Raw genomic sequence first — 16707 nt, 5'->3', positions numbered from 1 at the left:
TACTCAGGGTTATTTGAACTACACAGGGGATATTCTATAACTGTAGGGAACCACTGAATGAAACGACACTTGCTTAGTGCATGTATATCGCTGAACAATCCACGTGAAATGACTTAGGAAATAAAACGCATAGGGATTACATTGTAGGATCAAAATGTAAAATGGCCATCATTACTGAACTCATCCATGGCATAAGGCATTACTATAGGAGTCGACTTAAGCTTGTTAGCGATTTTCTGTATAACAAATTACTCAAACACACACAAAGATTTGTACTTTCAACTCTTGTTATCTGACGTCAGAAATTTCTTTTACATACATAAAATTATGGGCAGTGCATTCTGATGTCTGTACTAATATCGCTGTATGATATGAAGATTCAGAGCTGTCATCCTTTTGCACACTTAAGCGATATTAGGCTGACATGGTACCATAGCAACATATGTTGCCATGGTAATCACGATCATCTCAGCCTACTATCACTTTGTGATATGGCAGGTTTTGATGTGTTTCATGTGAACCCTAACAACTACTGATCTAAGAGGATGAGGTGGAATTGTGCTACTTGCAGTTCTGCCACGACAGGCCTCCAATGAATTACCTCCCTTGTCGAACAGCAGCAGCTATTGCGAAACATGATAAGCCTTTGGTGTGAGAAACTATGAGAAGTGGGGCTTGCTCTGCAGCATGCATTCCCTAGATTATGTGAAGACCGTGAACACGATTTTCTAAGAAACAAAATGGAGAAAACTGGGTTTGGTAGCAAGGCTACTGTAGAGCTTGTAAGGCCGACAATTTGAGCTAGATTAAGTATTTTAAACATTCACCATAATACGATGATGTAGAAGTATTCTAATACTAATTCTAAGACTTGTCCTAAGTAAGTACTTTAACATTTACCTTACCACTGACATGTATTCTTATAGTAATACACGCAAGAATATGAAGGTCCTGAATTTTGTAATTTACAGTAATTAGAGCATCTGCTAGTGGTCAACAATGTAACATCTGGGTTGTGACATTGTCCTCTGACACGTATGCTAAACCTGAGCTCAATACATACATCTCTTTCTCGGGTACCACATTTAACATTTACCTTAACACGGTTTCACCTGCTTCAAGGCATAGCATTCAAGGCCACGAACATATGCCAATTTGCTGCTTAACTCGTAAAAACACTATCCAACAATAACATGGAAGTTTACGAAACTCAGCTGAAAGTTCTAGACTGTGTTCAAGTTCACAATGTACATATGTTGCGCAGAGTTTATCTAACTTTTATCTCTTATCTTGCATACTATCATTTCCAGTTATTTTCAGCTGCAGTTTTCAGAATATTTTTCAATGATGTTATGTTGTTCATTTTCTTATACCTTCCAACCTTTTGCCTCCTCGTCAGCTTGCCACTGCCTCATGCAAATGAAGTGCCCGGAATTGTGTAGTCTTGCATAAGATTTTTCATTATCCTTCTTCATGCAGGTAAATAAGAGAATAATCCTCAGCTCAACACACCTGTTCTTCTGCCATCATTTACCTGATACTTTTGACCCTTAAACTTTTAGACGACGCCATCAGCCATTTTCCAATGCTCCACCTAACCATAGCAAGATTCTGAGTAGCATGCCTTTTATATGGGGGGAAAATGGCTTAAGGAGGGGTAATTCAAGGGAGGCCCCTGCTGAGATTAAATACAGTCTACTCCACAAGACCAATGACTGAAGGAGACCAGCCCAAGAAATGGTATTAAATGGTGACACGACTCAAGACAGTGAAATTGACAAATGCTCTATTCCTAGTCAAGATGTAGTTTTACCACAAGCTGCACATGTAAGCCATTTACAGAACAAGCTGATATTCCAGTCTTCAGCAACACTTTAAAAAAAACACACATATGCTTTAACAGGTAATCCACACATTCTAAATGTGCACACTATGGTAGAAATAGCTGAAATACTGATATCTTCACTTTGTACAGTTTTTTGATTAATAGTAAAAATTCATATCCAATGAGCGCTCAGATACAAGCTGTGCATATCCATGTAGTCATAATAATAATAATCATAATAACAGTAAAAAAAAAAGCAGAAAGAGTAGAGTGCTCGTTCCTACATGCAAAAGGGGCGGGTGTGATGTGAGAATGACCTGGACTCGAGGCTAGTTTGTCACATGATTTGTGGTAAAACGACACGTGTGCGACTGTCAACTGTTATATCCCTTTGTGGTAGGGTCAGTCTTCTGACCACTAACTGCTGGGATCAGCTCATCTGAGCCGCTCACTGTCTGGTCTGACAGTTCACCATCGACTGTCAATTTAGAGTTCACCTCCTCGTTTTTAACTTCGGACGTCGAGTCATTTGCTACTCCGATCTCATTGTCTGTGTTTTTTTCTGTGCTGTCCGCGTCTGCAGCCTGATTGTCTGAGCACTCGAGCTTCGGTCGTTTCTCTGTCTGTTCACTGTCTGGGCATGACTCCATCTGACTAGAATCCCTCTTAAGCCCACCTGGCTGATTTTCACTTTCACTTTCAATACCAGAAGGCTGAGGCTCTGGCTGTCCAGCAACGGCTGGCCCGGCAGCCCTGAAGGCTTCATCCAGCAGCACTATGATACATGTCATGTTGTCACAGCCTGTTCCATCACCCATGGTATTTGGAGCAAGACAGTGGTCAAAGATCTACAAAGACAAAACCCACATCAGTTTAAACAATAACCAGCATTAAATGCCTGGCAAATTGAATGAATGAAAGAAAGAAACCTTTCTTTAAAGAGGGCAACTGTGTCAAACTGTATCGTGTGACCTGTCAAAAATGTTAGGGAACAGTTTTTGATCACAATCACTAGAACATGGGCATCTGAAGAAAGTAATTTAGAGGGGAGGAATGATAGAGTAGATTGAAAATCTGAATGGTTGTGAACTTGAGAAATTCCCAAAGGAAAGAGGTGTTATTTGTGCCTCTGGAAAAGGGTTGGACAGGTGATCAGTCAACTAATGTCAACAAAGGTTACCTAACATTTTTCACCATTCACATGACACAGTAATACTGTTTTTACTTTTGATGACAAAAGAGTTCCAACTCAAAACTATTAGGTTTGCTTCCTCGGAGGTCACACGGTAAAACTTATAAAGTGTTTTTGTTTTCGGCTGACAAGTCAGTAAATTTATGAAAAAACTTATGTATGAATTATGAATACATTTGACTTCAGTGTGTGGGAGCTTTCTTATTCAACAAAAGTGTACCATAGAATAAAAAATGTAATTGCCAAAGAAGGTGATGAAAATTCCATTAGCATTTCAGATGTTTCACTAGGATAGTGAATTTGTTGGTGACAGTGAGCGGTAGACAGCACTCACAAGCGCAGTCTAATGTTCTTTGAAGGCCACTTGTACAGATATGCCCACCATATTTCAGGTGGAAGACGTCACAAGTGAGAACTTTGGTCAGAAACTTTCCAAACTTCATGGTTTACCCCAGGCATCCCATTTTCCTCTGCCCATAAAACTGCCTGCCTTGGTATAAGTGATTCTTTAGTATGACATTAATCAAGAATCAAATACTTTTGTTGTGGAAAAATTTGATGAAACTCTGATGAAAATGTATGTTGACATGGACAAACCGATTGTTAAATGGTGCAAAATTAGAACAGCGCAATCACATTCTACATTTCGATCACGATATTTGATACATTATTTCAACCAGTAAATTGAAACACTATTCATATATGATTTCAGCTGATGTATGTAGTGATCTATTACTGACTTTGCATGTTTTAAAATGGAATTGTATAGACTGTTTTTATCTGTTCAAGTATTGTTATAAAGGACATCTAGGAACAGCAAATTGTACAGCTGGACTTTTTCTACCTTCAACAATAAAAGAGTTCAAACTCGAAACACCCCATTGCAGAATGAAGACGCCAACGTGGAGCCTGCATGTGACAATTTCTGGAATGACTGGTGTTTTATTTTATTTACTTATTTATTTGATTGGTGTTTTATGCCGTACACAAGAATTGTCAATGGGTGAAACGGCTGATGCTTTCATATTTCTTCGTTTTACACAACGGACATTTCAGAGGGAACAGCTGGATTAAGTCCTGATAGTAATTATTGAGTTCTACAAAGGGGGAGGGGGGGGGGGGGGAGAGACTGTTAGGTCTGTGTGACTGCCTAAAGTAAAGCAGCTAGCATTATTTTGGCAGGAAACCAGGAAGAGCCCACAGGAATCCACGACCCAACAGAGGTTGATGGCAGACAATCCCAAATATTCCCAAATATGACTGGAGGGGAGAAAATCATGAGCTGGACTTGAGCTCACAACAATCACACTGCTGAGAGGATCCTGGGTCAATGTGCTGCACTAGCATGTTGACCACTAGGTCCCCGTTTAGGGTGGTTATGATACTGGATGACCATCAGGGGTCAGGTTCCTTACCTCTTCACAAATTAATGAAGGAGTTTCTCTTTTCAGTGGATCTTCCAACCTCTTCTTCACAAAATCTACCACTTCTTGGCTACTCATGTAATTCCTGCAGAAAAAAATCTTAAGTCTCAGCAATATTTAAGCCTAAAAGTGAAGTCTGATTTATTATTTATTTCTTTAGTGTTTAAAACCATACTTAAGAAGTTCAATAACGGAGGAAACTGGACCCTGGACTCAAAGTCACATCCGCTACTGAAGGCACACCCATCTATTATAAAGATGCAATGTCAATGCAGCTCCACTGGTATTTATTTTGCTTTTGGTCATATGAGGAGGGTGTCTTTTTGGAACAGACCGCTCTCAATGCTGCAATATTCAGTGCTGTCTCATTGGAACACCTGGAAGACTCTGACGTCATACTGATGATATTATGTTCATAATAGGACAAAAATGGACATAATTTTGATGAAATAAAACAAACAGCCCAAAACACAAACTTGATCTTAACTTCTGAAGGTGGAATCATGAATCAAGTTTCAATTCAATGACTTTTTCAAAAAAAAAAAAGAAAGGTCTGGAATGGTGATTAACATCATGGAGTCATCAAACCAATACCAGTCCATCATGGACTCATCAAATCAATACCAGTCCATCATGGAGTCATCAAACCAATACCAGTCCATCATGGAGTCATCAAACCAATACCAGTCCATCATGGACTCATCAAACCAATACCAGTCCATCATGGAGTCATCAAGCCAACATCAGTCCATCATGGAGTCATCAAGCCAACACCACTCCATCATGGAGTCATCAAACCAATACCAGTCCATCATGGAGTCATCAAACCAATACCAGTCCATCATGGAGTCATCAAGCCAACATCAGTCCATCATGGAGTCATCAAACCAATACCAGTCCATCATGGAGTCATCAAATCAAAACCAGTCCATCATGGATTCATCAAATCAATACCAGTCCATGGAGTCATCAAACCAATACCAGTCCATCATGGACTCATCAAAACAACACCAGTCCATCATGGAGTCATCAAACCAATACCAGTCCATCATGGAGTCATCAAACCAATACCAGTCCATCATGGAGTCATCAAATCAACACCAGTACATCATGGAGTCATCAAACCAATACCAGTCCATCATAGAGTCATCAAACCAATACCAGTCCATCATGGAGTCATCAAATCAACACCAGTCCATCAGAGTCATCAAGCCAACACCAGTCCATCATGGAGTCATCAAGCCAACACCAGTCCATCATGGAGTCATCAAGCCAACACCAGTCCATCATGGAGTCATCAAGCCATTACTTTTAAGAATATTTCATTCTAATGGCTTCACCCTATGAAGCGATTACACACTATCAACAAAAGCTTGTGCTGTATCACTTCAACCATTATGCAAGTGTGATGTTTCCGCCACTGCTGTTGTTTTTATTGTTTTTTTCAATGTTTTTTTTTTAAGACAACATTGCCTTTTCTCAGGCAGATCTGGCTTAGTGTGCTGTGACCCTAAACTGTACGAACTCACCAGATACCATCACAGGCCAGCACGAGGAACTCATCCTCTTGTCCCAGCACAGTACTCTGAATGTCAGGAAATGCTGTGATCATCTGATCTTTAGCTGGCAAGGCAGAGTTCTTCTTGTAGAAATGGTCCCCTGAATAAAGATAAAGACACTGAACTGAAAAATTTTCCACTTCTACGACGGGCAGTTTTATCAGAGGAGGAAACGGCCCTATACAGGGCATTCTTGAAGCCATCAAGTGTTTGGGGGTAAACGTTAGCGATTCCAAAAAAATAACATTTTCACACCTTTAAGTTTTTATGCAAATGTTCATGGACTCAAACATCAGTCAAAAGGGTACCCAAACTATTCAGCCAGATCAACCAGCGTCCACCAGTGTCCACCTAGCGCGAGCTTACAAATCTGCCTATGTAAGTGAAGCATGTCCCATGTAGTTTGCTAGATGCTGACAGCCTGTGACATATATGAATCCAAATCAACATATTTAGGTGTGTCTTAAATAATTACCTGGCAGCCAATCTTGTGAGTGCAAACAACATTTTCTAACTTTTGATAGCATTCATCCATTAACAGATGTGTGTGCAATAACAAGTTTGCAAAAAATTTAAGGCGACACATTTGTGATAGTGTTATCTTGCATGAGTAAGTGCTTAGAGTTTTACATCGTACTTTATAATTTTTCAGTCATATGACGACAAAGGAGTCCTTAGAGTGCATAAAACGTGTTATAGGACGGATTTCCATCGCACTTTTATCTAGTGCTGCTTCACTGAGACAACTTACCGGAGGCAAGTAAGCCGCCCCACCCGAGCCATAATACTGACATTATACTTAACCAGTTGCTGCACCATCCCCTTCGTGCTGAACACCAAGCGAGAAATCTACAACTTCCTCTTTTAAGATTTTAGGTGTGACTTGACCCAGGATTGACCCTGGATCTACTCCTCCGCAAGCAGAAGTGTTATCTTGAAGCGAGTGTTGTAATAAAGTGTGATATAATGAGGGAGAGGTGTACATACATAAACCAAAAAACAAAAAATAGGGTACACATTTTAGCTTTGATTATACGATAATTTGGACATTATACCCTCTATTCTAATGTATGACCATCTGAGTGTATCCAAAGTCAATAAACAAATATCTGATGTCCTGCTAAGATTGCCAGTAATTCACCACATTCCTGAGTTAAAACGAATACTCCTTTTCCTTTTCCCAATGAATTAAGTGGCAAAAATTTAGCCTTTTAGGCGCCTTATTTTGGGCATTTTGTATCTTGGGCACACTTTCACTTGTCACATTTCCAACCTCTGGTTAGAAGATTGCTTTTTATAAATCTATTGCTCTGGACACATTCAACCCTCCAATAACTTTTCGGTCAAGTCACTTTAAAGTAAACGATAGCCAAAATATGAAGTAAGGTTCAGCATACAGACAATTGAAAACAATGCGTATAAATACTTTCATTTATTTCTTCATAAATGTTGAGTGTTGAAAGGCATTCAAGTATTTGAAAATACTATGGTGGGTTTTATGAGCCATACTGACAGTATCAAGGGACTCATTACATTTTTTTTTTCGTGATGTTCACCAGAGGAATGAAATTTTCGGGAACATTATTTCAGTCATCTTTTATTCATGGGTTAAAAATAGTTATTCCAACATTCAATGTCGTGATTAGAGTTGGAAAAACTTCCTCTGACGTCAAAGTTTCTAAACTTTGATAGTATGGTCCATACAGTCCACCTTACAATTCAAGTGTTTGAACGCCATTAACTCTTTTGAAGGTATATTTGTCGACAGTTTTAAGTGATGCCTACTTCTATTTTTATAGATTTTTTCCTTGAAGTGAATGGAAAAAGGCTAGGCCTTTGAGCAGCTTATATAGGCACTTGGTATGTGGAGCATCACACCTAGAGCATCATGGAACAGGCGTAAACTAAAGCCAGGGAAATACAAGTTGTTGCCACACTCCGTTTTCCATACAGTAACATTGCCGTTTATGACCTGCCAACGGCCGTGGGTTTCGCCCTGGCTCTGCTCGGTTTCTTCCCACCATAATGCTGGCTGCTGTCATACAAATGAAATATTCTTGAGTACAGCGTGAATTACCAATCAAATAAATAAATACTGTGTACAAACCTATTGCTCTGGACAAATTAAGCCCTCCGTTAACTCTTCCGTCCACCGTCACTTTACCACCGGCCAACTCAATCCTCTTCTGCTCTGGATAATCCTCCGGTTTGTGATCAAACGACAGGTCCACAGCTTTGCCTTCACGACACAAAACACAGCGAGAGTCTCCCGCATTGGCCACCACCAGTTGTCTGCCCTTGAGTATTGCTAACACAGCTGTACAGCCACTATCAGATCCAGGCTGAAATTGAAGATCCATTTTGATTTTTTTATTTATTTAAAAAGACACCAAAGCCTTTCTCATGCCATGCAATTAATCCTGGAAGCATGTATTCTCTAATCAAGGAGATTCTTGGAACATACTACTTTGATCACAGCCAGTGCAATTTCCACGGAGATTAGTGGGAAAAAATGTGTTATTAAATTTACCAAGAAGAATTGTGGGTGACAACTATGATAATGTGTCATGGAAAATAAATGAACTTAAAACCAAGAGTTGGGCAACAGAGAAAGGAAGCTAAGCGTAACTTGTCAAACAAATGGCAATAAGACCTCAACGAAATTTTATTGATATCAAACGTTCATTTCAATAAAGACAAAACGATGTTACAGTAGACACTAATACATTGTGAGATTGTAGATGTTGTGTCACAATCATTTTTTGACATAACAATGGCTTGAGGTCCAGTTTCACATTAGTGCCAAGTAACGGGATTAAAAAATATGCTTTTCCCATACGGAAAAGGCTGACTTGCTGTACAAGTCATTTCAGCTGCTTACTACATGAGAAAGTGGTACAAAAATGAGGTAATATCTCAAAGCTATTTTGGTCTTTAAGCATAGCAAGAATTCACACTGTACTAACCTCCTCCTCGTGTTTAAGCAGTACTGGGTCCCGGCTCACCATCCCATCAATCTCCTCCAGTTCTTCATCTCCTTCCTCTTCGCTGTCTTCACTGGCTTCCTCGCAGGACGATCTGCACACAAACACATTATAGATTAACCTTCATTTCTGCGAAGAGGATTGCAATAAATCCTCAACCTTTTCAACCTTTAAAGCACTTTTTTCAGTGAATTTATGCATAAAATTACTATGAACATGATGCTGAAGTGATTTCTTTGTGTCGTTAAAGATGTAAGCTTCATAAAACTGTGCAAATTATTTCTCTACACCCCAAAGTTCTCTCGGAATGTTTCAAAATGTTGACTGCAGGGGCCGCTGAAAAGGTTGAAGAATTAGGGTAGCTGAAAATATAGCAGACAAAACTCTGTTCAGCAGCTTATGGTGCATTCTGAAAAATGTGAATTTAATATGGTCAATGTAGAACTGAACACTTTCTTCTCAAAGTTTCAGACCGAGTAATGAAAAAAGTTACACAATTTAAGCTTCGTGTGTGTGTGTGTGTGTTTGGTGTGTGTGTGTGTGTGTGTAGACATATCGGGTCGGCATACAAAAAATGGGCCGCACTTTGACACTCAATATCTCCGAAACCCTCTTACGTCAGCTTCTAAAAATCTACACACTCAAAAGCCATTATGAGTGAGTGAGTGAGTGCTTGGGGTTTAAAAAGCCATTATGTCCTAAGTATACAGACAAAATTTCAATTTCATCCTTTAAGATCTCTGTTCATGGGACCAAAATCAAAATAGAGTCAAAAACGCATGTTCCAGACATTTCAAAATGATCTTCTACTTTGTTTTACTTGAACATGTGATCAATTGGTCCTCCATCTTCTAGGTAGACGGCACACAAACATTTTTTCGTGAACTGATTGAGTCCCAAATCTCCTTAAGAGTAATTTTTTTCAAGCAGTCCTTGATGCGTGCTTTTAGTTTATCCTCAGTGAATTTTTCCGTGCAACCCTAATGACACCTGACAGGTGATGCAATGTGGGTCACTGGAACGTCGGTTTTTGAGGCTATGTTTTCATTTTAACCCTGTGTACAGACTGCTCAAGCTATGACCTTGAAAATTGGTCAGTATATTGACAAAGTCATGCCATTTGAATGTCTAAAGTTTGAAAGGATTTGACCAAAGGATAATGGGGCAATGCAGCATCAAAGTACAGCCCATTTTTTTGCCCACCTGATATATATATATATATATATATATACCCAGTCAAGCGTGCAGTTTTAGAAAATGTGAGACAGGAAGATATTGATCATCCACCAACAGGACAGATAAGGGGAAATAACTGAGTCATCTCTGTGTGTCCTCCAAAAGGAACCATTATCCTGTATTTCCCAGACTTTCTCTAAAACTGCAGTCTAGAAGTTGCGAAGGACAGTGAAGTGACATCCAAATGCACTGAATAACCAGTGATTCCAGCGATAAAATTGTTTACGGATGACCTTATCTGAACCTTATCTGTGAAATGTAGGTTTTGTGGTAAGAGAAGAGTTAGCTCCCTTACCCCTGCTCATAATCCTCACTGTCATCATCTTCATCCTCACTGTCGTCCATGTCAAGGACAGATGCTAATCCTGATGATGAGCCTGCTACTGGTTCCTGTGGGAGAAGAGAAACACACACGAAATGGTTTACTGTCAAATAACATCACTGATACTGTCAGAGTTTGTACACTGTTTCCAGGTTTCTGCTGACACAAAATTCCAATTTTTCAAGTTACTTGGAGTAAATATTTTAATGTTCTAAATGTTTCAAGCAATGCAAAATAATCTTACATGTAAAAGCTGAACTTTCTCATGAATGCAGCATTACAGGAGGAAATTTTGAAGATGATGAAAAACAAATTTCTTCCAGAGACAATGAACAAACTACACGTATATGAAGTCTAAGCTCAGATTGGTTCAGTGGTCTGTTCACAGATCAGCCCACACTCCTTACAACGTATATATGCTGCTCTCTTTGTTCGCTTTACACCACAGTACCACTAGATAAGCTCCACCTTTGCAGCCTATTGAAACACACATATAGGCTTATTTAGGCTTAAGCTTACCTCTGGTATCTTCGTGTTGATCTATGATCAGTTTTCATCAATAAAATTGTCGGTCAGAATCCTATTGAGTATGAAATATTATTAGAAAAAAAAAGACTGAGTTTTTTTTATTTGTGACACCATTTCCTGCCCACTGCAGTGAGCTCAGAAGCGTTCATGACTTCTATACAAAATCTACTAGTGGTGGAAGTTGTGCACATCAAATTTTGAGAGCAGGGCATGCGCTGTGAGGAGTATGAGATTGCCCACAACATATGTGCAAAGCTGGCTCATTTTCAGGCTTTTCAATGTTTTCAACATTTTTTGAGCCCTGTATCATCTTTTTTCTGTGCTGCTTGACTTTTTAAGCCTTGTTACCCACATTTTCCCTGCTATTTTGCAGCTAACATTAAACATATTAAACGTGTACGTAATGTTTCCTTGCCTTGCACTATTCCAGTGACAACATTAAATGCTACAGAAACAAAAAACAACACACACACACACACAAAAGTAAATAAACTTCGTAGAAAAATGAATGTCTAAACTTGTCACACATCACACCTGTGTAAGGTTTGCCCTTTATCCCGAGTCCACTTGATAACCCACTGCAAACTTTAGAAGTCAATTCACTGAATAATACTCTTCACTATTTTAAAAACAATACAATATATCAATATACAGTTGCTGCCTGTTTGTGCTCCATGGAAAAAAATATAACATAGATCTATTTATTTGGTTGAAGTTAAGCACTTTGTCAAGCATTATTCACACACTTGACAACAACCAGATTCATGGATGGCAAGAACAAGAGTTACTAATCTCCACGTATCTGACAAACTTTACAGAAGTTAAACCTCCAACCTCATTGATTAAGGGCCGGACAGTGACAGCGATCATATGCTTTAACTGTCTAAGCCAGCGATATGAAAATGAATCCCAAGGTCCTACCCTTGACCTACCTCTGAAGTGCTGCCCCCTGGTGGTTGTTCCTGTGAGCTTGAGGCTGGCCCAGGCTCCTCTGCTGCCGTGCTTGATGATGGAGTCGTGGTGGAGGTTGTTGAGGATGGGGTTACCCCATCCAAAGTACTGGATGAGGAGCACACATCTTCTTCCTTAGTGACTGGTGGTTCACAGTTCTGCTGATCAGTGGTGGACGATGGGGTGGGGTCTGCAGCGGCCTCTCGGCTAGGAGACAACTTGCTATCCACATCCTCTCCGACCTTCCCGTTCCACAGACTGGTTTCACCCTCTGAGGAGATCTCAATCCCGGACTCGTCAGCTGTGATTATACTCACACCAGGTGTCCCAATTGCAGATTGGCTGATCTCTTTCTCAATATTTAAATTATTGTCATTATCAGCATGTCCATTGGCTAACTTACTGTCCAGTGATATACGCGCAGACTTCGCTTCCTCTGAATGACTAGATCTGCTGCTGTATGACTCCTCAAAGGACCCTGCAGCCTCAGGATAAGCTTTCATGTCACCCCCAGCCTTGTCTAAAGGGGTTGAACACTTGGGTCGAATGACTGGCGACTGGAAATGCTGTTTTGCATGTTTGACACTCAGCAGTTGTGACTTTACTCCGGATTCAGAGTCATATTTAGCTAAAACGTCCTCCAGGGGCATATTTGCTTCTGCAAGCAGCATGTCTGTTTCATTGCGAGAAGCTGGGACAACGCCCGCTGAAACACCAAAGTAGCACTCAAGTGAGAAAAAATCAATATGCCTAACCTTTTTCAAGAAATTTCAACCAAGGCCTCAAGTAAGTAAAACTGAAAGAATAAAAATATGACTTCAGTGTCGCAAGTGCTTTTCCAACATGTAAATAGATATATTTTCTTTACTTGTAAATAATCAGTGGTGGTTTTGACCTGTGGTTTTCTGCCCCATTCAAACAATGATGGTCGAATGAAACACTTCTCAGTTTAACAGCACATCAATGTAAACGCTATTATTGCTGTTGTTATACCTTTAGAGCTTTTCTATACCAAAACCAGAACTCAAGATTAATGTCAGACAAAAATTGTTTTTCTCTTTCTTTTTACCCTCTTTTTCCTCCGCATCATCATCAACGCCTGCTATATGCTTCAGCTCCTTGATGATGTGGGGCCATGTAAGTGTTTCATCAAACCCCAGAAAAGCCTCCTGTAACCCCTTGTTTAGGTCCCCTTCCTTGTAGGCCTGTGTCTGTTTTATGTAGTCTGGTAAATGCAGGGCACAGTACTGGGCTACTTCAGCTCCTGAAACACGTCATCAAGACCACTGTAAAAGTGACAACGTAGACAAACCGCATTTGATAGGACATCATCTGAATTGACACGATGATACAAAACCGTACAATTCAAATTTGGCTTTCATCTTCAAGTGACAGGAATGACAATAAATTGGAAGATAAAAATGTGAAATAAAAAAGAAGAAAAAAAAAAACAAAGAAGTGAATTCTCAGAGGTTCTATTATCCTTAAATGACACCATGAAGCACCATACAGTGAATGAACATTTAACTAGCACCATACAGTGAATGAACATTTAACTAGAACCGTCCAGTGAATGGACATTTAACTAGCACCATACAGTGAATGGACATTTAAATAGCACCATACAGTGAATGGACATTTAAATGGCACCATACAGCGAACTCAACAACACCATACCTTGAAAGGACGTTTAAAAAGCACCATACTGTGAATAGACACTTAAACAGCACCATACTTTGAATCGATATTTCAATAGCACCATACAGTGAATGGACATTTAAATAACACCATCCTGTGAATGGACCTTTAAATAGCACCATGCAGTAAATGGACATTTAAATAGCACCATGCAGCAAATTGGAACTGTGCAGGAAGTTGGAGAGGTAAGGTCAAAGAATTCATGCTCCAAAATGTTTAAAACTGTTGAGTAACTAAACATTTACCCCACAAATAAGAGGTACAGGTTCAATTCCACATTTGGTCACGTCTAAAATTTAATGCATCAGAATTATTTGAAGCCAAATGTCATCTTCATTTTCTTTCATAACCACAGAATCTAAACATGTTCTGTTACCTCCGTGTCCATCGTAGACCGCAAACAGAGAAGTGTCTTCCTCAAACTCAGGAACACAGTTATGCGCATCCTACAAAACAAAAACAGACAGCATTAAAATCAATGCCAGCTTTCTGTAGTCTACATACTTTCGAAATATAAACAACTTGAATTAAAAAAAAAATGAGTTATATAAAGACTAGCTGGATGCAACAAACATTAACACACACAAAAGAAGCATGGATATATGCCTCTTCCTTTCGCCCCAAGGCTCCTTGCCAAAACAATATGGGAATTTTGAGCTTCATTCTTACAACATCATGGTGACGTCTTTGGTGACTTGACGTTCTCATGGCACATCAGATCTTGAGGGCTTCCTAAGATGGGTGGGTATTGTGTATACAATATTGAAAAAATCTCACCAGCAGATGATTAATTAATTGAATTATCTTAATTATCTTAACCTACTACTTCAGAAAAAAAAGTCATTCATTTTGGGGTATAATAATTATTGTGCCGATAATTACTCTCCCATGTTAAAAAGCACTGATTAACCCATACATACCATAAAATAACATCAAGGCACAAAGGAATACTGTAACATCAACTTTCCCACATTACAATACTGTACACGTCATGCACATATATTTACATCATCTCACAAATAGTATACCATCCTATAACACAGTTCTTGGGCTAGCCTTTACAACCTAGCTCTACAACATCGCTAAGCTTTAACATGGCGGTAGGCGAGATCACAAACATAAGCGGGCCAATACGGCTTTTTATAGTCTGTTTCTTTTAAAGAGTTTCCTATATTCAGCTGTCTGTAAAATCAGTTATGTTGGAACACTATTTCTAATTCATAGTGTTAAAGTCCATAGGTTTGGTTTCAACAGCAAGAGCCCATTGCATCAGTTGACGTTATAATTATTAAAAAAACAATGACATGCTTTATATTGGGCAGAGTTCAACATGTTTTGACAGAGGGCGACACCAGTCATACAATACTATTGATTTACCTGTGAACCGTGTAACCGACGCTGCTATATTTGAAATTGTTTGCACGTTTAATATAATGTAACCTTAATGAATGAATCTTATTTTATCTCTTGCAGTACGTGATCTCACGGCAGTATGGTTTTAAAGCTGGATGTTAGGAAATTTTGTTATAAAAAACAATGTAGTCTATTTGCTGAGAGTGTAGACTGCATGGAGTTTGTTCTAACGGTATGCTGCGGAACCTACTATAAAACAAATTACTGTCCATGCCTAAAGCGTCCGCATCGGGACCGGTAGATCCAAGATCAATCTTTGATCGAGTCACACCTAAGACTTTAAAAGAGGAAGTTGTAATGACTGGTTGACCCGTATCAGTATAATGGCTCGGGCGGGGCAGCTTACTTGCCTTCGGTAAGTCGTCTCAGTGAAGCAGCACTAAATTAAAGAGCGGTGGAAATCCGTCCTGCAACAAGGAGGCACATTACACGTACATGCACCCTGAAGATTCCTTCGTCGTCATATGACTGAAAAATTGTTGAGTACGACGTTAAACCCCAAGCACCAAGCACTCACTCACTGTCCATGCCCATTCCCCAGCATGCCACTGGTTTTTGAATAATTATGACATCACCCGAGGCAATGAGTTCTTGGCGCCGAAACTGAGCTCAAGGAGTTTAACATTTTAAATTACAAAAAGTGTTTTAATTTGATATCATTTGCAAGAATATGGACTTCATACAACATATCCATGTGTAGAGCATGTTTTGTTACATGTCACTGACTAAAGGCAATTTTGGTAGTGAGTATGACTAATTTTACAGAGAGATGAATATAGGCGAAATGTAAGAAATGAACTATGACTTGGGCATCATTATCCTATACCTTCCCATGCTATCTTTCACCTCACCGTCTGTCTGTTGTTCATTTATTCATCAAACGTTACACTACCGACCAACTACTGATCAATATAATAATATTATGGGATGTCATTTTGATTATGCTTGTGTTCTTGAAATATTCAATCACTTGTTTTATAATTCAGGGAGGTCATAACCTCTGACAAAACAAAAAAAATGTTTTGTCTGTCAATACATGATTTCAATAGACGAACAGTAATCTTTACGGTTAATTGTTATGATATCACTCTAGAATTTCTTGTGTAGAACTGACTGTGTATGTCACGATCTACATCACGCAGAGTCGCGCGAGAGACAGATCACATCGCTTTCCATTTTGTTACATCTTTCCGCCAGGCTTAAACAACGGAAAGATTACAAACCTTCTTTATTTAATCAGTTAACATGACATCACAATCACGACAAAGAAAATGGCTACTCTACCTCTTGAGACATACGCCATCCTTGCATTGAGGAAGCGCCATATGTAAATTTTTTACATTTCCTGTCGTTGGAAACCTTTTCAGTTATTGGAGAGGACAGGTAAACGCCCATTTTTCGACGCGGTGTTCGGAAACCGATCTTTTGGGCCAAATTCTTCCTAGCTCTCCACACGTGTTTTATTTCGCGGTTTCATGACAGCCTATCACGTGACCGATTTCAGTGCAGCACTCAAATATTATTACGTAGACTACTTCGCAGACTCTATGCGCCCTGTATTTTAGCTTCTAGGTC

At 39.4% G+C, this 16707-nt stretch overlaps 1 protein-coding gene across 1 annotated transcript; it reads right to left on the bottom strand.

Annotated features, from left to right (window-relative positions):
- Positions 1-1133: 1133 nt before the first annotated feature.
- On the bottom strand, positions 1134-16610 carry LOC135470240 (probable protein phosphatase CG10417). The gene is made up of 10 exons (XM_064749060.1): positions 16417-16610; positions 14096-14165; positions 13091-13285; positions 12003-12727; positions 10516-10610; positions 8967-9078; positions 8108-8342; positions 5971-6100; positions 4433-4526; positions 1134-2673 (listed from the first exon to the last, which is right to left on the bottom strand). Exons 1-10 carry the CDS (start codon positions 16525-16527, stop codon positions 2200-2202), a joined length of 2241 nt encoding a protein of 746 aa, XP_064605130.1. The 5' UTR covers positions 16528-16610; the 3' UTR covers positions 1134-2199.
- Between the last annotated feature and the right edge of the window lie 97 nt (positions 16611-16707).

This window comes from Liolophura sinensis, chromosome 7 (genome assembly GCF_032854445.1).
Source record: "Liolophura sinensis isolate JHLJ2023 chromosome 7, CUHK_Ljap_v2, whole genome shotgun sequence".
Taxonomy (NCBI): Eukaryota; Metazoa; Mollusca; class Polyplacophora; order Chitonida; family Chitonidae; genus Liolophura; species Liolophura sinensis.
This window is presented reverse-complemented; position numbering and strand designations above follow the sequence as displayed.